A 21,368-nucleotide genomic window follows, 5' to 3' on the forward strand; every position below is an offset into this window, starting at 1 on the left:
TAATAACATCTGCTCACACCTCTCCACCACTGCTGTCCTGCCCCCCAACTGCCGACCCATCGTTTGAGATTGTCCAGCCCCTCCGCCCCTTCTCTGATGTCACACAGGAAGAGGTGGAGGACGTCATCAGAAAAATGAAGCCGTCCACCTGTGCCCTGGACCCTTTCCCTTCAGCCCTGCTGAAGACCAACATCTCTGCCGTCTCTCCTTTCATCACCAACATTATAAACCACTCCCTCCTGGCCGGCCATATCCCATCAGACCACTACTGAAAAAACCCACCCTGGATCCAGAAGTCCTCTCCAACTACAGGTCCATCTCCAATCTTCAATTCCTGTCAAAGGTTCTGGAAAAACAACTGCAGCACAACTTCAGGATCACCTCAAACACAATTATGTGTTAGGGAAGTTTCAGTCTGGTTTCCGCCCTGGCCATAGCACAGAAACAGCCTTGGTCAGGGTCACCAATGACCTCCTGATGGCAGCAGACACCGGTTCCCCATCTCTACTCACCCTCCTGGACCTAACAGCTGCTTTTGATACAGTTGACAACAACATCCTCCTCCACTGCCTGCAATACACCATTGGATTCTCAGAAAATGGACACAATTGGTTCACTTCATATCTGACCGGCAGAACTGAGCACGTTGCCCTGGGTAAGGCAAAATCACACCCACAACGTCACCTGCGGTGTCCCTCGGGGCTTGGTGCTGGGCCCCTCCCTCTTCTCCATCTACCTGCTCCCCCTGGGCAATGTCATTAGCAGGCATGGGATATCATTCCAGGGTTATGCTGATGACACACAGCTATACCTCAGGACAACCCCCACTTCTTCTGCTCTCCTGCCAACATCCACACGACCACCTGCCTGGAGGAGAGAGAGGCGTGGATGAAGCTCAACTTCCTTCAGCTGAACAGTTCCAAAACGGAAGCCCTCCTAGTCAGCACACCACATCAGCTCCGCTCTTCCACCATCTCCAGTATCACTCTGTCTGCCCAAAACATCTCCCTTTCCACATCTGTCACCAACCTGGGTGTTAAAATGGACCCTCAACTCACCTTTGACACCCACATCAAACACCTGTAAGACGTCATTCTACCACCTCAGGAACATCGCCAAACTCTGTCCAAAACTCACCCTGGCAGATGCAGAGAAGCTCGTCCACGCCTTTGTCTCCAGGCTGGACTACTGTAATGCACTCCTCATCAGGATCCTGGCAGCGCTGTTCACATCCAGAACAGCGCTGCCAGGATCCTGATGAGGGTGTGCAAACATGATCATATCACCCCCATCCTGAAATCTCTTCACTGGCTCCCTGTCCCACTCAGAATTGAGTACAAGGTCTCCCTCCTTACCCACCAGTGCATTCATGGACATGCCCCCCTTTACCTCCAGGAACTCCTCACCCCCCCTTCCTCCTCACGTACCCTCCGTTCTGCAACCACAAACACCCTCCAAGCCCGCAGATCCAAGCTCTGCACCATGGGTTATGGGGCCTTTTCCTCTGCTACCCCGAGGCTGTGGAACGCCCCCCCCGACCACCTGAGGGCTCCACAGACTACAGATGTTTTTAAACGAAACCTCAAACAAATGTCTTTTACAAGTTCTGCTTTGAAGTATTTTTTTCCTGCTCTGTAGCTTTTTGAGATTGCTGAAATGAAAAAAGCAATAAAATTAAATGTATTATTATTATTACAACGCTGTGTAATGAATTACATGTCAGCAGGATGATGAAGCACCATATACAACTTTGTTCCTCTCACAGAGCTGATCATCATGCCTTCAGAGGCTTTACAAAAGAACCAGAAAAACAAAAATCAATAAATATTCTGTAAAAATGTGAAACGGAGCTGCAGCTGAGATATGTACAAAGATCTGCTCTTCAATAAAGACTTATTTCCAGAGGTTTTTATTATAACAACATACACTTTAGAGAGAAATCTGAAGGAGATTAGTTCAGCGTACAAAATGAAACATTTATCAACAGAAATGTGAATAAAGTCCTGATTACCTGAGCCACCTGCTGGGAAATGACATGAATTTAAATGATTGACGTCAAAATATTAAAAACTTGCAGCTGATTTAGTTTGAGGATTACGTTAAGAGTCACAGAAACAAGCGGGTTTAAAATATACACAGAAAGGTTTTCAAATTTAGGTAAAACTTAAGTGAATTCAAAATGAAATTCCAGATATTTGTGCCATGAAGGCAAAGGGTATGGAGGATAAAAGCTGCCGATTTGAAAAACGATTAAAATTACTTGAATAAATAAATGTTATTAAATTTAAACTAAAAATATATCTTTTACTAATTAAAAAGTCTATATATATATATATAAACAAGTGTATGACTTATCATTTAACGTTGTATTAGTTGCCCCAATTCTTTATTTTCTCATTTAATATTTAAATATACTAACTTTTGCAGTTTGTTTTCCATCAAAATGCATGTATTTATTTATGTATTTACATAATGGAATAACAATAAAATTCCCTGCATTTGGAAAGAAGTAAATACAATCATGGTTCATTAAACGTCATATTCAAGTATTTTCTAATTGCTTTTATATGCTGGCAGCTTCTGTCTTCCACACTCCAAGGGGCAAAAATGAATCCAGTTTTTTGTGCTTTTCATTCCCCAACATTTAGGACACAAATGGTCCGAAAAAAGCCTTTTATTTACTTCTTATTTTTTTGTAAACGTGTGAAGGGTGTGATCCGGACCAAAGTCCAGCAGCAGGTTGAGTTTTTTTTAATTCTCATTGATCAGAGCGAACTCCGTGAACTCTCGAGGTCGCCCCTCAGCCAACCAGAGGCCTCCGTTCCAACAACAACAACAAACCCACTGCGGAGAAACGATGGCAATATAAAGTGAAAGAACGCTTTGGGTCTCAGTTTCATCCGATGTGTATTATGTCTTACATAGACTTGTTTACTTGTATATTATATGATGGTCCAACACAACAAAGTAAAGCGATCGTTCTTTAAATACAAAACAAATCTTACAAATATTTACATTTTTTAAATTGTAAAATCGAAATATTTTGGTTTTCTTGTTGATTTTTGGTTTTTTTTAAACTATTTTAACTTTTTGGTAATATTTTAGAGACTTTACAGCTCAGTGCATTGATAATAAATAAATAATATTTGAAGATTTATTTGGGTTTAAAGAAGCTTTTATTTTGAACTAAACAAAACCAACTTAATGCTGAAAAAGTTATAATTTAAATAAATTAAAATATATTTGGGGACTTTTGATTGGATAAAATAATCATTAAAAACAAAGACTTTTGGCTCCAGTAATTGTTTTTCTCTGAGGTTTTATTAACTAAATTAATTTACATAAAAACATTAAATATTATCTGACACTATTTGATAATGACAAAGATTATTAACCCCTACATTTATTTCCACCTCAGTGCAGACTGAGTGAAGCTGGCCGGCTCTGTTGTGATTGGTCAACCTGCTGAGAGATGTCCCGCCTCTCAGCCTATCACGAACAATGTGTTGGAGCGCGAGTGTTCCAAAGTGATGTCACTATGTTCTGGAAGTAACGTAAGGTCGGGAGATCCCGTAGAGCTCATATAAAAGTCTCTACCCGTGTCTCAGATATTTTCTGTGACTTTAAGGTGAACCGTCAGACTGACCGATAAAGAACCAGAGAAGAAGAAAGGACCTCCAGATGTCGTAAAGGTTTCTGTGTGTTGTTGAGTTTCCCTTTCGTCAGGAAGTTTAACCGACACATTGGCAGCTTGTAGCGGAGGATCGAAGGACTGAAGAATCTGAGTAATAACTCTGGAACATGTGGATGAATGTGAGGGGTTAGTGGTCGCCTCACTTCCCGTTTTAAATGCTGGAGACCATCACAGACGAATTATCCTGTTAGCAGGCGAGCTAACGTGCCAGCTACATCCTGGAGCTGTAATCACTCAGGTGGTCCTTCAGTCTCGTCTTACTTCCTGTTAAATGTCCATCAGAGAGGGATTCTCTTGTAACCCAAGTGAGCTAATGTGCTAACCTTCTAGCTCGTAGCGACACGATGTAGCAGAAGTGAAGGATCTGGGCTCTACCACTGGGAACCTGGAGCCTAGTGAGTCTGAGAAGGTATTGGTTAGCTTAGTTCCTGTTTCAAACGTCAGCTGGAGACCTTCACAGAGGCGTTATCTTGTTAGCAAGCCATTTAACGTGCTAAGCTAGCAGCCTGGCGCTAAACATGGTAGCTATAGTCTCTCATGTAGTCCTTCAGTCTGTTGGGTAATGGCAGGTCCTGAACCCGGCGGGTCCGGCTGTTGATGGCGAGGCGGCACAGATGCTGCAGAGGCGGCGTGGCGGTGTATGCCGGGCGGGTCAGCAGCAGCTGCACCGAGGAGGAAGAGGAGGAGGAGGAGTTCACAGTGGACGAAGAGCTCTTGGCCCGCTCTCCGGACCTGGACAGTGTGACGTAGTGCTGTACCAGGTGGACCACGCTGTCGAAGGTGCGCAGCCGCGGCCGGACCAGCAGCACCGAGTCCAGCTTGAACCTCCCGTGTTTGAACTCGATGCGCAGGTTGGTCGGGCCGGCCGACGTCATGGCGGAGATGGTGAACAGGAAGTTGCTCTGAGACGAGTCCCGCAGCAGGAAGGTCCCCTCTGACGTCTCCCGCAGGATGTCTTTGGCCTCGTTCGCCGTCAGACCGCCCCAGTACCAGCCTGGGGGGGGGGGGGGGGAGGTGCGGGGGGGGGGGGGGGGGGGCAAGAGAAAGGCATGCATTAGAAACACAGCAGCTGTTCTGATGGTCTGTCCTGGCTCCGGTCTCTGAGACACGGCGGCTCTCTGAAACCTTGGAGTGTGTTTCTGTGCAACGACAGAAAAGGCTTGCTGTTCGGGTGGCGTGGAAAGGGACCCGGAACAGAAGCTTTATAAATGTGTAAAAACAGGGCCAGACTTTGGTTTAAACAATAAATCTGCTGCATTAATTATGATCATATGAATGCCTGCTGGTCCTGGTTCAGACCGCTGTGGGGAACCAGGTTCCAGACGTACCCGTGTTCTTCAGGTCCTTCATGGCCGAGGCGATGCGGCTCTCGTCTGATTCCACCGCCCTCGAGTTGCTGTCCGAACGCCGGTTGTTCTCGATGCTTTCCGTGGACTCGGAGGACTGGCAGGTCATCGGGCAGGTCCAAGCCTCAGCCCGGAGCTGGGCTCACTCAGGTCCGACCTTTAGCCTCGATCTGGTCCAAGTTTCTGCCCAAATAGGGTCTGCCCTTCAGTCTAGAACTGTTCCGCCCTTCAGTCTAGAACTGGTCCGCCTCTCAGTCCAGAACTGGTCCGCCTCTCAGTCTAGAACTGGTCCGCCCTTCAGCTCGTTCATGGGACGATCCTGTAGCCGGATGAACTGGAGACAGAGGAACACATGCAGCCCTGACCCTGGAAGCAGGACTGCAGGACATTGTGTTAGAACACGTCTGTATCTGTCGTACAGTCCCTGTTCGGTGCAGAAAGCAGGAACGCTCAGATGAAGTACTTCAATGTTCAGTAAGCCGAACTGTGAACCGAGTCTGCTGTAATTCTTCATGAGACTAACTAACCAATGGGAGTCCAGCAGAAGTTGTTCAGTGTTCAGGAGGAGACGGATCAGAACCAGAGTTAATATCATCTTTATCTTCGGACACAGAGGAGGTGTTGGATTGCAAGAATTTTGAACATAAATCTGGCGTAACATAACCTTTAATCAATTAGAAATTAAATACTAAATAAAAATCAGATATATATAATAATATTTTCTTGAAGATTTAAACACCAGCAACAAACCAAGTTTAAATTGTTTACATTGTTCAGTCATTTGGTTTATGTTAACAAATGTATTTATATTTGAGCTTTAATCAATTTAAAATAAATACTGCCGGAATAAAGACAGGCCTTTAATAAAGAGGCTAAATCTCATTTCATTCTTGCAGACTAAAAAGCTAGTAGGAAAACCGAGTTTACGTTAAACAGTTAAAAATAATTTATGCAAATTGGCTAAAGACGATTTATATATTTGAATAATGCCGAATTAAAAACAGGACTGTATTAATTAGCTAAATATAATTACATTTTGTTGCAGATATAAAAACTAGCACTATTTACGACAAATCGCTAAAACAGTGAATAAAGTTTAGTGTATGGTATTATTTATTTTGTAAAGCATTTATCAATTTTTTATAATTAAAGACTAAAGTTTAACATTAACCCCCCCCCTCCCCCCCGTTGGGTTACAGCACAGGTGTTTCCCCCCACCCCCCTCACCTGTCCGCCACCTATGTAAATGACCACATGTCTCTAAATGCTGATTTCTATAAGATTAAGATTACCTGAGGGTCTCGGGGTTGGAGCTGTAAAGACGGCTGGCTCAGAACCAGCGGTGCCAGTTTATCTGCCATGACCAGTCCGTCATGGCGTCACATTTACGGGTTAAAATCCTCACAAGAGTCGGTGTTTTTCTCTCCGGTTCTCGGTCCTCGTTTGGCACAAATGGCGCGTCGTCAGAAACACACGCTTCAGCGAGATAGTAAATAAAAAACCATAAAAAACAAACAAGCAACGATTTATTTGTAAAGCACCGAGTGTCTCCGGAACAAAGTGTCCGTCCTCCGCGTCTCTTCACCGGGGACAGAGCGCCGTTAATCACCGGAGGACCGTAAACACAGAGGAGGGTTTCCAGGAACTTTCCAAGAATACGGAGGTCACGTGGTGCCGAGAAGAGCGAGTATTTAAGGTGGACCCGACACACACACACACACACACACACACACACACACACACACACACACACACACACACACACACACACACACACACACACACACACACACACACACACACACACACACACACAAACCTCTGTATCTATGCTGAATCAAAGATAGGACTTAAAGACATTGTTATTTGTTATAATCCAGTCATACTCAAACTGGAGAGCCATGTGACCTTAAATTCCTGGAAACCTGAAGGGAGTTCGGCACTAAGACATTTCGAGGAACTAGTTTTGTTTCCTTTGCTCTCGGAACAAAAACCATAGCATGGGATTAATTAGCATTTCTACAAAGAAGCTAAGTTAATGCAAGCTCACAGCGGGGGGTCTTTAGAGGGCTCAGTGATGGAGCATGGTGCTCACAGAGAGCCGTGTAAAGGGATTTCACACTCCCAGCATCACCAGTTCACTGAGTGCAGAGTGGGCTCTACCTCACTGGGAGATACTAGTAGGCTCCCCGGGCGCTGCACGATAGCTGCCTACTGCTCCTAGCACTAGGATGGGTTAAATGCAGAGGACCAATTTCACTGTGTGTGCTCTGCTGTGTGCATGTATGTGACTAATAAAGAGGGTTTCATCCTCCGATTCTATCTATCTATTAAAGCGTATTATAAACCAACTGACAGAGCTGACCTGACATTCCTGGAAATCTGAATGAAGTGTGGTGCAAGGAAGAGGTGTTCAAGGAACTGCACCTCCTGTGCTCTGTGTGACATTACATAGTGAATAAAAAACTGATTTGAGCTTTTCTTATTTATGTTTCTCTATATTTTACATGTTTGATTTGTTATCTATGTGTTCAACTCAATGGTTCTGTGGGTTGTGAACAATACAAATGATGGCTGATAATGTATATTATTCATTAAAGATATTATAATACACAAACAATATGCAAAAAGTAATATTTTTACGAAATCATCGATAAAATCGATAATTAGTTCGATTTGTTTTTACAATACCAACAAATTGCATAAATTCGCCATCAAACAATTTTAACGTCAAATTATTATGAATAATAATGAATTGTAATTGTTTATAACCTGTAGTTCCTCCCGTTCTCTTCCAGAGCAGCAGGGGGCAGTGATGCGCTTTAACGGTGCTTCCTTTAAACCGAAAGAGATCCACTTCCGGTTCTGATTCTCTGTTATATATCCATAAACAGTTTCATGTCTTTAAAACAGAAACATGTGTACTGATCCCTCAGACTGAAGGTAAGACATCGTATTATATATCAACATTAACACTGTTATTTACGAGAGCAGGGAATCACGTGTGATGCTAATGTTAGCATCACAGCTAAAGGTTAAACCGGTTAGCTCTGACGCTAACGCCGCACGGTCCTGTTCTGCTAGCTCAGAAAGGCGCGTATTTCTAACATTAAGTGTTAAAAAAAGTTAATTTATCCTATTAATATTTAGAATATAAACCCAGTAGAGGGAAGAAGGGCTTCTTAGTTACCGTTCAGGGGGATGTATGTGGATTTCAGGAGGGTTTAAAGTAACACAACTACGTTTTTATATATAAAAATAAATGCAGTTCACAAACCCGGAAAAATCCCAATTTTTATTTAAATGTGCTTCTGTAACTTGATATCTTTGTTCGTACTCTTAGCTGCAGTACAGGTGAGTGTCTTAGTTACCGTTCAGGATGGTTAATATCCAGATCAGGCGGTTTGATGGAAGAAAAGACGGTTATCATGTGAAGAGAATCTAGGCTAGGCAAGTTTATTTATAGAGCACCTTTCAGCACACGGCACTTCAAAGTGCTTTACAAAACAAAATAGACAGCATTGAAAAGCAAATACAGCAGAAACACATTATAAAACAGCCATTTAGAAGCAAAGATAGTGGGGTCAACACAACAACAATCAACATGAATAAAAAGCACACTGCAGTGTGACATACAGCAGCTCGATCCACAGCAGCGGTAAAAAGACACGTCTTCAGAGCTGTAGCCGACCTGCAGGGTTCTGGGAGTGTGTTCCAGATAGTGGGAGCATAAAGCTAAACGCTGCTTCTCCTTGTTCAGTTTTCACTCATGGGGCAGAAAGCAGACCCATCCCAGAAGACCTGAGACTCCTGGATGGTTGATAATTTAGCAGGAGATCGTTAATTTATTTCGGGCCTAACCCATGTGATGCTTTAAAAACCAGCGGCAGTATTTTAAAATGAATTCTTTGACCGACAGGAAGCCAGTGTAAAGACAGAATCTACTCAAATACTCTTAATTTATGTGCATTTATCTCAACTGTCATAAAGCAGTGTTTAAACGGCCTCAACCCTGGGTTTGTTTCAAATACAACATTTTCACATTCCTTTAACACTGTCACAAACAAATAGGAACACGTCTCGCCCTTTTTATTGCACGATAAGGCTCGTTTTTCTAACGATAAGAGTTAAAAAAGGTAATTTATGTTATTAACGTTAACATATTAACCTCCTTAAGGAAAGAGGGACTTCTCAGTAACCGTTCAGGAGGATTTCTATTGATATCAGGCCGGTTGAAGTCTCTGTATCTGACAGCTCAGCTAAATATTAACCATGTTAATAAAATGTGTTGCAGGAGGAAGTGCAGAGATGTTGGGCCTCAGGTGCATTGTGGGAGATGTAGTGCGTGGAGGACTCCTGAGGAGGACGTGTGTCAGACCTCCTCCTCCTCCTCCTCAGCTGACCCAGCGCTGCTTCCTCTCAAAGGTTATTTTACTTCAACATTTCTGTTTATTTTTCCTTGTAGTATTTATTTATTTAATAACCCCCCCCCCTCTCTCAGGGCGGTTCTGGCTCCTCGGACCATTTGAAGCTCCGGACCCGGCTGGTGGTGAGCCTGCTGTTCGGCGGGTCTCTGCTGGCCGCCTGGCGCTACGTCTACCTGGAGAAGCAGGAGCGGCGGCGGCAGCTCCGTGTGACGCAGCTCCGGCAGGTCTCTCTGGGTCAGGGAACCTTCAGCCTGCTGGACCAGACGGGCCGGCGCAGGACCAAGCAGGACTTCCTGGGCCACTGGGTGCTGCTGTACTTCGGGTTCACCCACTGCCCCGACATCTGCCCCGAGGAGCTGGAGAAGCTCAGTGCCGCGGTGACCCGGCTGGACCAGGACCAGGCGCTGCCCCCCGTGCAGCCCCTATTCATCACAGTGGACCCGGAGCGGGACGACGTAGCGGCTCTGGCCCGGTACGTCCAGGACTTCCACCCCCGCCTGGTGGCCCTCACCGGCACCCTCGAGGAGGTGAAACACGCAGGGCGCGACTACCGGGTCTACGCCAGCGCCGGGCCCAAGGACGAGGACGGGGACTACATCGTGGACCACACGGTGCTGGTCTACCTGGTCAGCCCCGACGGACTCTTCCTCGACTACTACAACCGGAGCAAGAGCGACGAGCAGATCGCAGACAGCGTCCGGAACCACGTCAAGACCTACAAGAACCTGGATCCATAAAGACTCAGGAACCAGAAACTCTGAAAATAAAAGCTTAAAAATCTATAGAAAATGATTCATCAAATCATGGATTTGTTTTTTGTAAAGTTGGAAGATTAAACGCAAATACATATTTTAAATAAATATAACTTATTAAAGAAATGAATTCTAAATATTTAAAAATAAAGTTTGAGGCCGTGGCGCAACTGGCTGGGGCACCTGCACTGTACGCCGACGACCCGGGTTTGATTCCTGACCCGTGGTCCTTACCGGATCCCACCCCGACTCTCTCGTACTTTCCTGTCACTCTCCACTGGCCCCCACAAAATATCTTAAAAGTGTGAATAAAATATGGAATAAATACCAAATATATTTTGTTGACGGTAAATAAAGAGTTTATTTTGATGGATATAAAATGTATTCAAGTTTAAATGCAAATAAAATCTGTTTTTATTGGCCTTGATAAAACGACGGACTTGAGTAAACACGGATATTTATTATTACAAATATTTGAGAAAAAACAGCAGATAATGATTCATGTTATTTTTTCATGGACAGACAGGAAGTGGCTGTGTGCCCCGTCACAATAAGAGCCTCTGAGTGTCTGACTTCAGCAGCTCTTCAGGGTCTTGAATCTGTCGTTGGCCCTCTCAGTGCTGAGCAGCGTCAGACCCGCGGAGTCCAGCCGGTCCTCCAGCTCACAGTCCGGCCCCCCCGCGGAGTCCAGGTCCACCGTGTAGTCGTTCGCCTGGAGCAACAGGAAACAACACTTTCACAAGAAAACACTCATATGGTAACACACCAACTTTCAAAGTAAGAGTCTACTGCTCAAAAGGGTTTCAAAATAAAACACTTATGCTCATACGGTTTTCAAAATTAGAGTTCTTTGTATATTTGTTGTTGTTTACCAGCTGCAGTGAAGCCAGCAGGTATTTGCAGGCCTCAAAGTTGTCCATCCCAGCGACGATGGAAGCAAAGGTTCTGCGCTGCCCGACGGAGTTCAGAGAGCCGACAATCCGCTCGCCGTAATCGTGGATATCAAACACCAGACGCTCCTCCTGGAACACACACTTCCTGTCAGAAAGGAACCGTCGGTTTAAATAATGAAGTTTATTCCTGGATGTTTCTGAACCTGCTGCTGCAGCTCCGGACGGATCTTATCCTCCCAGTCTTTGACTCTGCGGGACAGAGCCGTCTCCTGAGTGTAGCCTCTGCAGTTCACCACCAGCTGCTCCTGAACGCAGCACGACACGTGTTATTACTGACCATATTTAGTTCATTTAAAGGACTCTTAACACCAACTGCTCCTGAATGCACCACATAAGTAGAAATTAAAACAAGTCCTACACGTATTTAAAAAAATGTATTCAAACAGTAATATATAATACTACATTATAAATATAGTATTCCTCAGCCTTGATAGACACATATTAAAATAAAGCAGAAAAAGTGAATTCTTTTAACAAAAATATAGCAAATATTATTTAATTATAAACATTAATGTTGTAAAGCTATTTAAACCCTGTGATCTGCATATTTAGTTAACCACAGTTTGATTAGTGAATGAAATCAAAGTAACTTACGACTCGCAGCTTCACCAGATCCTCATAGCTCAGCTCGTCTCTGTGAGCGTCTGTAACACACAATATTAATAAGCTTTACTTTCAGTTGTAATTCAACCAGTAAATCAAATAAAAGATGTTTTTCTTTAATCTACCTGGCGACACAAAGTCTGCTCTTCCTCCAAACTCTGCAGGAGCGCCGTCAGTAAACGCCTCCTGTTCGTTATCAGAGAGGTCGTCGTCTCCACCTGCAGACACCGAGATTGAAATTAGAGCACAATACATTCAGGAGAGTGTGTGAGAGTGTGTGTGTGTGTGTTACCCAGCATGTCAGGTGGTATGACTCCATCCTCAGGCTCCTCCCCCTGATGAAGCCCCGCCCCCTCCGGCTGCAGGAAGGTCCTCCTCAGCTCCTCGTCAGACACAACAACGCCCTGGAAACAGCATTACATAAAATACATAAATAATAATAATAACTTAGTTAAAAAGATAAAAAATACATAGATTCAAAAAATATATCTAACATAAATTCAGACAATAAAATGTAAACAATTAATAGAACTAAGAATTGACTGAAAAAAATGAATCATGATAAAAACAAATACATATAAATGTAATTAAATGATATTAAAACATATATAAATAAATTATAGTAAATACCTAAATATATATAATATTAATTTACAATAATAAAAAGTAAACTCAACAAGTCTAAAAAACTAATAATATATATATATAAATATGTTTATCCATATTTCAGTTGACTGATCACAAGGAAGAGGTGTCGTACCGCCTTCCTGTAGACCCTCTTCCTGCTCTTCAGCCTGTCTTTCATCGTTCTCAGGTAGATGTAGTTCAGGTCTGAAAAACATTTGAAATAAAACACATTAAAACGTTCAGTTTGTAGCTCACATGCTAGCAGTTTCCCTTCGTTTACAGTCACTATGCTAAGCTAGGCTAACAGGAGACGTCACCTGCAAACGTGGGTCCGTTCTTCATCTTCTGCTGCAGAGGATCGACTGAAACAAAAGAAATGAAGTATTTAGATGAATAAATATTCATGTTAATTATATATCTGCATTCAACACGCTGTGCTCACAGGTCCCTCTGAACCAGCTCCTGAAGTCCTGCAGAGCAGAGGCTGGTTTCCTCTTCCTCTTCCCGCCGTCGTTCAGACCCTCGGGGACCCTGTAGCATTTCCCTGAAAACACACAGAAAGAGACGTTACAGAGCAACGACAGGGAGTTACACAGAAAATGTGTAGATTTTCGGAGGTTAATTTCAAAGTCTCACAAGTGATCAGACCTGATTTAAAGGGTTTGTCCTCCCCGAAGACGGCGTACGGGTCGTGCAACGCCCACACGTTCACCTGAAACACAAAATAATATTTAAGTATAACCAATTCAACCAAATAAAAATAAAATGTCCTTATAGGAATAAAGTAGGATTTCATGAGAAGATTTTAAAATAGGGTTTATACTTTAAATAAAATGAAGGTGTAAATACTTTGAATTCAGTTTGAATATTTCATGAAATAAAAGGTGGACGTATTAAGGGAAAACAATGAGTCATTTTAGTCATATTTAATATAAAAGTCAAAATCTATGAGAAACCCTTAGGATTAATTCATTCTAAACTGAACTCCATCAACTTATAATCTTAATGTATGAATGCGTTCATGACGGTCACACGACTGGAAGAGTAGATCAATTGAGTAGATGAGAATAAAGTAGATAATTGACGGACAGCGGGCGGCACCTCCTTCCTCGTCAGCTGGTTGTCCTCCAGTCTCTGTCTGAGGATCATCCGGCCTCCAGACGCAGCCTGAGGAACCAGAGAAACACTTTAATAAATTCACTGAGAGACAAACTAAAACATTAGCATCATAACCCGTCCTGTTTCTGACCTGCTGTCGCTGCACGTGCTCCTGGTGTTCCTCCTGGTCCATGTTGTTGTCCTCCAGAGGCAGGAAGTCATCAGCGTCTCCTCCTCCAATATCCTCAGCCTCTGCAGCCGGAGCCTCTGCAGACATGAGGAGCATTCAGCCGATTGTGAGAGGCTTTGAGCGGTTATAGTAGGGAGAAAATATCACAGCGCCGGGGGAGGTGTGGTTATAGTCTGAGAACACACAGTGCTGGATCAAGGGTGTAAATACATGAAGTCAAATTAAAATGAAAGATGTACAAAAAAAGACTCGAAAATCTTCGAGATTAAAGACATTAAATTACAAAAATTACAAATATTCTTTCAAGTAAAAAAAATACTTTACTTTTAAGTTAAAAATAATAATCTTTGAGATGAAAACGTAAAGATGAACAACTAAACAAAACACACATGAAAAAAGGTCCATCTGAGCAATTGTTATTTTGACCTTTTCCCCAGAATATTTCCTCCTCAGCTGTCATACATTATACATTCTCACCTGCAGCAGGGGGGAGGGGCTCTGCAGGGGGAAGCTCCTCCCCCTGCAGGAGCCGTCCGGACCTCACAGAGAGGAGGATCATGTCTTCATCACCAGGAACAAACAGAGTGATCCTGAAGTCCTTCTGACTGCACAGCAAGTCTCCCTTCACACTGACACACACACACACACACACACACACACACACACTTAATAACATCCTGACTCTTAACACACACACACACACACACTTAATAACATCCTGACTCTTAACACACACACACACACAAACCTGAAGGTACCTGATTAGAGGCAGCTTGTTCTTCTCCGAGGCTTCAGGAGGAATCAGAGTCTCCGGAGGAAGAGGAGTACAGCTCACCGTCTGAACACACACACACACACACACACACACACACACACACACACACACACACACACACACACACACACACACACACACACACACACACACACACACACACACACACACACACACACACACACACACACACACACACACACACACTTATAATCCAGATAACCTCCACATGGATGGAGCACGGTGAGGAGGACAGTAACGTACGGTGTTGGACTCTTCGCTCTGGGAGTTCTCCGAGTCGTCGACGTCCAGCAGGTTAAACTGAAGCAGAAATCACAGTCAGTCGTTGACTACATTACCCAGAATGCATTTCACTGCTCTAACTCCACTCAAACCAACAGTCACTATTTATTGTCCAGCTGTCCTCACCACGGCCACGTCCTCATCGTCTCTGTCCTCTCCATCCTCCTGAGACGCCGTCTGCTGCTTGTTATGTCTATCAGCAGAAAACAACAACAACAACAACAAATAAACAAAACGTAATAATGATAAAAACAAGAAGTGACTTCTGATGCCTTATAATAAAAGTCTCAAACGTTGTACGAGAAGGCTAATCAATAACAATGAATTAGTAATAATTATGATAAACTACAAATAAACACATCATTATTATTAATGAGAATAACTAATAAACACATCATTATTATTAATAAAAAGAACTAATAAACACATCATTATTATTAATAAAAAGAACTAATAAACACATCATTATTATTAATGAGAATAAAACTAAACACATCATTATTATTAATAAAAAGAACTAATAAACACATCATTATTATTAATAAAAAGAACTAATAAACACATCATTATTATTAATAAAAAGAACTAATAAACACATCATTATTATTAATGAGAATAAAACTAAACACATCATTATTATTAATGAAAAGAACTAATAAACACATCATTATTATTAATGAGAATAACTAATAAACACATCATTATTATTAATAAAAAGAACTAATAAACACATCATTATTATTAATGAGAATAAAACTAAACACATCATTATTATTAATAAAAAGAACTAATAAACACATCATTATTATTAATGAGAATAACTAATAAACACATCATTATTATTAATGAGAATAAAACTAAACACATCATTATTATTAATGAGAAGAACTAATAAACACATCATTATTATTAATAAAAAGAACTAATAAACACATCATTATTATTAATGAGAATAACTAATAAACACATCATTATTATTAATGAGAAGAACTAATAAACACATCATTATTATTAATGAGAATAACTAATAACTAATAAACACATCATTATTATTAATAAAAAGAACTAATAAACACATCATTATTATTAATGAGAATAACTAATAAACACATCATTATTATTAATGAGAAGAACTAATAAACACATCATTATTATTAATGAGAATAACTAATAACTAATAAACACATCATTATTATTAATGAGAATAACTAATAACTAATAAACACATCATTATTATTAATAAAAAGAACTAATAAACACATCATTATTATTAATGAGAATAACTAATAACTAATAAACACATCATTATTATTAATGAGAATAAAACTAAACACATCATTATTATTAATGAGAATAACTAATAACTAATAAACACATCATTATTATTAATGAGAATAAAACTAAACACATCATTATTATTAATGAGAATAACTAATAACTAATAAACACATCATTATTATTAATGAGAATAAAACTAAACACATCATTATTATTAATGAGAATAACTAATAAACACATCATTATTATTAATGAGAATAACTAATAAACACATCATTATTATTAATAAAAAGAACTAATAAACACATCATTATTATTAATGAGAATAACTAATAACTAATAAACACATCATTATTATTAATGAGAATAAAACTAAACACATCATTATTATTAATAAAAAGAACTAATAAACACATCATTATTATTAATGAGAATAACTAATAAACACATCATTATTATTAATAAAAAGAACTAATAAACACATCATTATTATTAATGAGAATAAAACTAAACACATCATTATTATTAATGAGAAGAACTAATAACTAATAAACACATCATTATTATTAATGAGAAGAACTAATAAACACATCATTATTATTAATGAGAAGAACTAATAAACACATCATTATTATTAATGAGAAGAACTAATCAATGATAAATAGTTCCATCAGAAGATAATCGACCCTACTTCTTGTTCCTGTTGTTGATGTACTCCAGAGTTTGGTAAACCAGGCTGTGCAGCAGCTCCACCTGAAAACACACACACCTTTAATAGCATCTGATTTAATATAATAATATAACTATGTGATTCAAAGTGAGCTACCTTCTTGCTGTAGATGCAGGCCGAGCCCTGGATCACCAGCGCCGCCTCCGCAAAATTCAGACGGATCTTCCCCCCATCGAACGTGATGCACATCTCATCCAACTGACACACACGCGCACACACACACATTAATCATAATATTCATGTATTTTTGTACGAGGGGTTTTCTGCTGGTCTCACCTCCTCCAGGTAGTCGTTGAGCTCCGAGGCCACGTCGATATCCCAGTTCTTGGTCAGCTCTCTGATTGGCTGAAGCAGGTGAGCGAACCTGCTCTCGGTCGACGCCATCGCACACCTGAGGTCTGAGAGTCACAATATCATGGTGACATCACTACAGGACACGTGCGCTTTTATTGGCTAGTGCTCCAACCGATTGTACGTGATAGGGGGCGGGACATCTCTAAGCGGTTGACCAATCACAACATGATGACGTTTCTCACAGGCTAGTGGTTAGGAAGAGGATTCACCACCACCTAAAGCGATGAATAACCGATGGTAATAACCCACCCCGTGAACATTAACACAATAACACGGCCCTCTTCAGTCTCACTGTAATTACATCTGCTTACTTAATTACCTGCAACAGCATTAGTAACAAAAGCAAAGTAATATGTATTAAAATAATGACCTCAATATTAGGCATTACTCTGCAGATGAACCATCAGGTTCACAGAAGTAATAATAAAACGCGTTCTGATTTCATTCAACTCTACTTTATCACATATTGGGGATTTTTTTCTACTTGATTAAAAAATGAGATTATTTACGTTGCATCTCCTTATTCATTTTAAGGAGATGTGTTTAATCTCTATTTGAGTGTTACAGCTTTATTATCGCTTTTCAACAGGGGGGGGTTTCAAGATGTTTGAACAGAAGCACACACCTCCAGGAAACATGTAACTCAGAGTGTTTAACATGTTACATCAGTGTGTTTAACATGTTACATCAGTGTGTTTAACATGTTACATCAGTGTGTTTAACATGTTACATCAGTGTGTTTAACATGTTACATCAGTGTGTTTAACATGTTACATCAGTGTGTTTAACATGTTAAACACACTGATGTAACATGTTACATCAGTGTGTTTAACATGTAACATCAGTGTGTTTAACATGTTACATCAGAGTGTTTAACATGTTACATCAGTGTGTTTAACATGTTACATCAGTGTGTTTAACATGTTAAACACACTGATGTAACATGTTACATCAGTGTGTTTAACATGTAACATCAGTGTGTTTAACATGTTACATCAGAGTGTTTAACATGTTACATCAGAGTGTTTAACATGTTACATCAGAGTGTTTAACATGTTACATCAGTGTGTTTAACATGTTACATCAGTGTGTTTAACATGTAACATCAGTGTGTTTAACATGTTACATCAGTGTGTTTAACATGTTACATCAGAGTGTTTAACATGTTACATCAGAGTGTTTAACATGTTACATCAGTGTGTTTAACATGTTACATCAGAGTGTTTAACATGTTACATCAGTGTGTTTAACATGTAACATCAGAGTGTTTAACATGTAACATCAGAGTGTTTAACATGTTACATCAGTGTGTTTAACATGTTACATCAGAGTGTTTAACATGTTACATCAGTGTGTTTAACATGTAACATCAGTGTGTTTAACATGTTACATCAGAGTGTTTAACATGTAACATCAGTGTGTTTAACATGTAACATCAGAGTGTTTAACATGTTACATCAGTGTGTTTAACATGTTACATCAGAGTGTTTAACATGTAACATCAGTGTGTTTAACATGTAACATCAGAGTGTTTAACATGTTACATCAGTGTGTTTAACATGTTACATCAGTGTGTTTAACATGTTAATTACATCAGTGTGTTTAACATGTAACATCAGTGTGTTTAACATGTTAATTACATCAGTGTGTTTAACATGTAACATCAGTGTGTTTAACATGTTACATCAGTGTGTTTAACATGTTACATCAGAGTGTTTAACATGTAACATCAGTGTGTTTAACATGTAACATCAGAGTGTTTAACATGTTACATCAGTGTGTTTAACATGTTACATCAGAGTGTTTAACATGTAACATCAGAGTGTTTAACATGTTAATTACATCAGAGTGTTTAACATGTAACATCAGTGTGTTTAACATGTTACATCAGTGTGTTTAACATGTTAATTACATCAGTGTGTTTAACATGTAACATCAGTGTGTTTAACATGTTAATTACATCAGTGTGTTTAACATGTAACATCAGTGTGTTTAACATGTTACATCAGTGTGTTTAACATGTAACATCAGAGTGTTTAACATGTTAATTACATCAGTGTGTTTAACATGTTACATCAGTGTGTTTAACATGTTACATCAGTGTGTTTAACATGTTAATTACATCAGTGTGTTTAACATGTTACATCAGTGTGTTTAACATATTACATCAGTGTGTTTAACATGTTAATTACATCAGTGTGTTTAACATGTTACATCAGAGTGTTTAACATATTACATCAGTGTGTTTAACATGTTACATCAGTGTGTTTAACATGTTACATCAGTGTGTTTAACATGTTACATCAGTGTGTTTAACATGTTACATCAGTGTGTTTAACATGTTAATTACATCAGTGTGTTTAACATGTTAATTACATCAGTGTGTTTAACATGTAACATCAGTGTGTTTAACATGTTACATCAGTGTGTTTAACATGTTACATCAGTGTGTTTAACATGTTAATTACATCAGTGTGTTTAACATGTTACATCAGTGTGTTTAACATGTTAATTACATCAGTGTGTTTAACATGTAACATCAGTGTGTTTAACATGTTAATTACATCAGTGTGTTTAACATGTAACATCAGTGTGTTTAACATGTAACATCAGAGTGTTTAACATGTTAATTACATCAGTGTGTTTAACATGTTACATCAGTGTGTTTAACATGTTACATCAGTGTGTTTAACATGTTAATTACATCAGTGTGTTTAACATGTTACATCAGTGTGTTTAACATGTTACATCAGAGTGTTTAACATGTTACATCAGTGTGTTTAACATGTTACATCAGTGTGTTTAACATGTTAATTACATCAGTGTGTTTAACATGTAACATCAGTGTGTTTAACATGTTAATTACATCAGTGTGTTTAACATGTTACATCAGAGTGTTTAACATGTTACATCAGAGTGTTTAACATGTTACATCAGTGTGTTTAACATGTTACATCAGTGTGTTTAACATGTTAATTACATCAGTGTGTTTAACATGTAACATCAGTGTGTTTAACATGTTAATTACATCAGTGTGTTTAACATGTAACATCAGTGTGTTTAACATGTTACATCAGTGTGTTTAACATGTAACATCAGAGTGTTTAACATGTTAATTACATCAGTGTGTTTAACATGTTACATCAGTGTGTTTAACATGTTACATCAGTGTGTTTAACATGTTACATCAGTGTGTTTAACATGTAATAACCTGTCTGCGGACTGAAGTTAATTAAACGTTAAAAACATTAAACTGATTTCTGGTTTTCTCTTCGTAAACACACCGGAACACTGCGTCTGTTTTCATCTCTAATACGCCATAAATCCTCCGTTAAACCGACGGACTCTACTAAGCTAGTCCCTGACGATGTTATCCTTATGTTACCGTGGAGTTTTAACGCTGTTTTCGGAGGAAAAGTGAGTAAATAAATAATAAAACTCACCGTGAAAACAACCGAAATACCCGCCAAATGCTCTTCTTCTTCCGGGCGATACAGACTTCTTCTTCGGTGGTGGCAACCCTCACAGACGTGCGTCATCGCCTCCAGCTGGACACATGTGGGACAACATAAAAAGAAATATATAATTAAAAGGAAAATAATAAAACACAAATTGTATAAATATAATAATAACTATAAAATAATCCAATTATTTATAAATATTATTATGATAAATTACCATGAATTTATAGTTAAAACTATCAAATATAAACACATTAAAAATAAGAAACATAACCTGTAAAACATAAATAATATTAATCTTAACAAAAATAAGTGAACAAAAAATAAAAGATAAATAAATAAATTCAATTAAAATATAAATAATGATGTTAAATAAATATAAGAAATAAATATTCAGGTTCCCATCCAAATAAAAAATAATAAAACCTAAAAAGCATTTTATTAATATTAAATGATCACAAAAAATAAGATTAACAATAAAAATGTTATTAAAACAGAAAATCTGTTCTTTAATAAAAATAATTAAAAATACTCTGCAACTTTTATAAGCAACACACACTATGAAAATAAATATGTAATACATATAAATAAACCAAATGTAACTGGGTTAGTATAAAAACATTTTACAATATTTATTCTTGTTCAATTATTTGTATTCATTGTTTATACATTTTTAATAATTTAGTTAAGAAAAATGTATGTTACAAAGATGTATTTTAATTAATATTATAATGTCACTGTGTGGGATTTCTAACAATAATGTATTTTATTTTTTTA

The 21,368-nt window shown here is 39.2% G+C and overlaps 3 protein-coding genes across 5 annotated transcripts; 1 reads left to right on the forward strand and 2 right to left on the reverse strand.

The window, feature by feature from the left end:
* Positions 1-1,893: 1,893 nt before the first annotated feature.
* On the reverse strand, positions 1,894-6,712 carry socs2 (suppressor of cytokine signaling 2). The gene is made up of 3 exons (XM_063905274.1): positions 6,333-6,712; positions 5,023-5,418; positions 1,894-4,688 (listed from the first exon to the last, which is right to left on the reverse strand). Exons 2-3 carry the CDS (start codon positions 5,147-5,149, stop codon positions 4,207-4,209), a joined length of 609 nt encoding a protein of 202 aa, XP_063761344.1. The 5' UTR covers positions 5,150-5,418; positions 6,333-6,712; the 3' UTR covers positions 1,894-4,206.
* On the forward strand, positions 6,351-10,654 carry LOC134879031 (protein SCO2 homolog, mitochondrial). 2 transcript variants are annotated; one of them, XM_063905272.1, is made up of 3 exons: positions 6,351-6,736; positions 9,335-9,465; positions 9,542-10,654. In XM_063905272.1, the coding sequence occupies exons 2-3, from the start codon at positions 9,349-9,351 to the stop codon at positions 10,202-10,204; spliced, it is 780 nt and encodes a 259-aa protein (XP_063761342.1). In that variant the 5' UTR covers positions 6,351-6,736; positions 9,335-9,348; the 3' UTR covers positions 10,205-10,654. The 2 variants fall into 2 exon arrangements, with proteins under 2 accessions (XP_063761342.1, XP_063761341.1); XM_063905271.1 differs by lacking the exon at positions 6,351-6,736 and adding an exon at positions 7,850-7,983.
* On the reverse strand, positions 10,610-20,665 carry ncaph2 (non-SMC condensin II complex, subunit H2). Of its 2 annotated transcripts, none has more exons than XM_063905270.1 (20): positions 20,574-20,665; positions 17,053-17,174; positions 16,873-16,974; positions 16,738-16,799; positions 14,895-14,961; positions 14,730-14,786; positions 14,449-14,528; positions 14,168-14,319; positions 13,652-13,767; positions 13,504-13,569; positions 13,051-13,114; positions 12,845-12,946; positions 12,720-12,764; positions 12,536-12,606; positions 12,068-12,179; positions 11,901-11,993; positions 11,767-11,816; positions 11,316-11,417; positions 11,092-11,241; positions 10,610-10,931 (listed from the first exon to the last, which is right to left on the reverse strand). In XM_063905270.1, the coding sequence occupies exons 2-20, from the start codon at positions 17,158-17,160 to the stop codon at positions 10,794-10,796; spliced, it is 1,737 nt and encodes a 578-aa protein (XP_063761340.1). In that variant the 5' UTR covers positions 17,161-17,174; positions 20,574-20,665; the 3' UTR covers positions 10,610-10,793. The 2 variants fall into 2 exon arrangements, with proteins under 2 accessions (XP_063761340.1, XP_063761339.1); XM_063905269.1 differs by having other exon boundaries at positions 13,492-13,569.
* Positions 20,666-21,368: the final 703 nt, after the last annotated feature.

Source organism: Eleginops maclovinus, chromosome 17 (genome assembly GCF_036324505.1).
Source record: "Eleginops maclovinus isolate JMC-PN-2008 ecotype Puerto Natales chromosome 17, JC_Emac_rtc_rv5, whole genome shotgun sequence".
Taxonomy (NCBI): domain Eukaryota; kingdom Metazoa; phylum Chordata; class Actinopteri; order Perciformes; family Eleginopidae; genus Eleginops; species Eleginops maclovinus.

What these genes read in the sequence shown, in the direction of transcription:
- socs2 (XM_063905274.1), bottom strand. Translation starts at nt 5,149, where the DNA reads ATGACCTGCCAGTCCTCCGAGTCCACGGAAAGCATCGAGAACAACCGG. An exon ending in GAAGGACCTGAAGAACACGG is followed by an intron (nt 4,689 to 5,022) that starts GTACGTCTGGAA and finishes CCCCCCCCCCAG; the next exon opens with GCTGGTACTGGGGCGGTCTG.
- LOC134879031 (XM_063905272.1), top strand. Translation starts at nt 9,349, where the DNA reads ATGTTGGGCCTCAGGTGCATTGTGGGAGATGTAGTGCGTGGAGGACTC. An exon ending in AGCGCTGCTTCCTCTCAAAG is followed by an intron (nt 9,466 to 9,541) that starts GTTATTTTACTT and finishes CCCCTCTCTCAG; the next exon opens with GGCGGTTCTGGCTCCTCGGA.
- ncaph2 (XM_063905269.1), bottom strand. Translation starts at nt 17,160, where the DNA reads ATGGCGTCGACCGAGAGCAGGTTCGCTCACCTGCTTCAGCCAATCAGA. An exon ending in GCCCCTCCCCCCTGCTGCAG is followed by an intron (nt 13,768 to 14,167) that starts GTGAGAATGTAT and finishes TCATGTCTGCAG; the next exon opens with AGGCTCCGGCTGCAGAGGCT. An exon ending in AGAGGGTCTACAGGAAGGCG is followed by an intron (nt 12,180 to 12,535) that starts GTACGACACCTC and finishes TGCTGTTTCCAG; the next exon opens with GGCGTTGTTGTGTCTGACGA.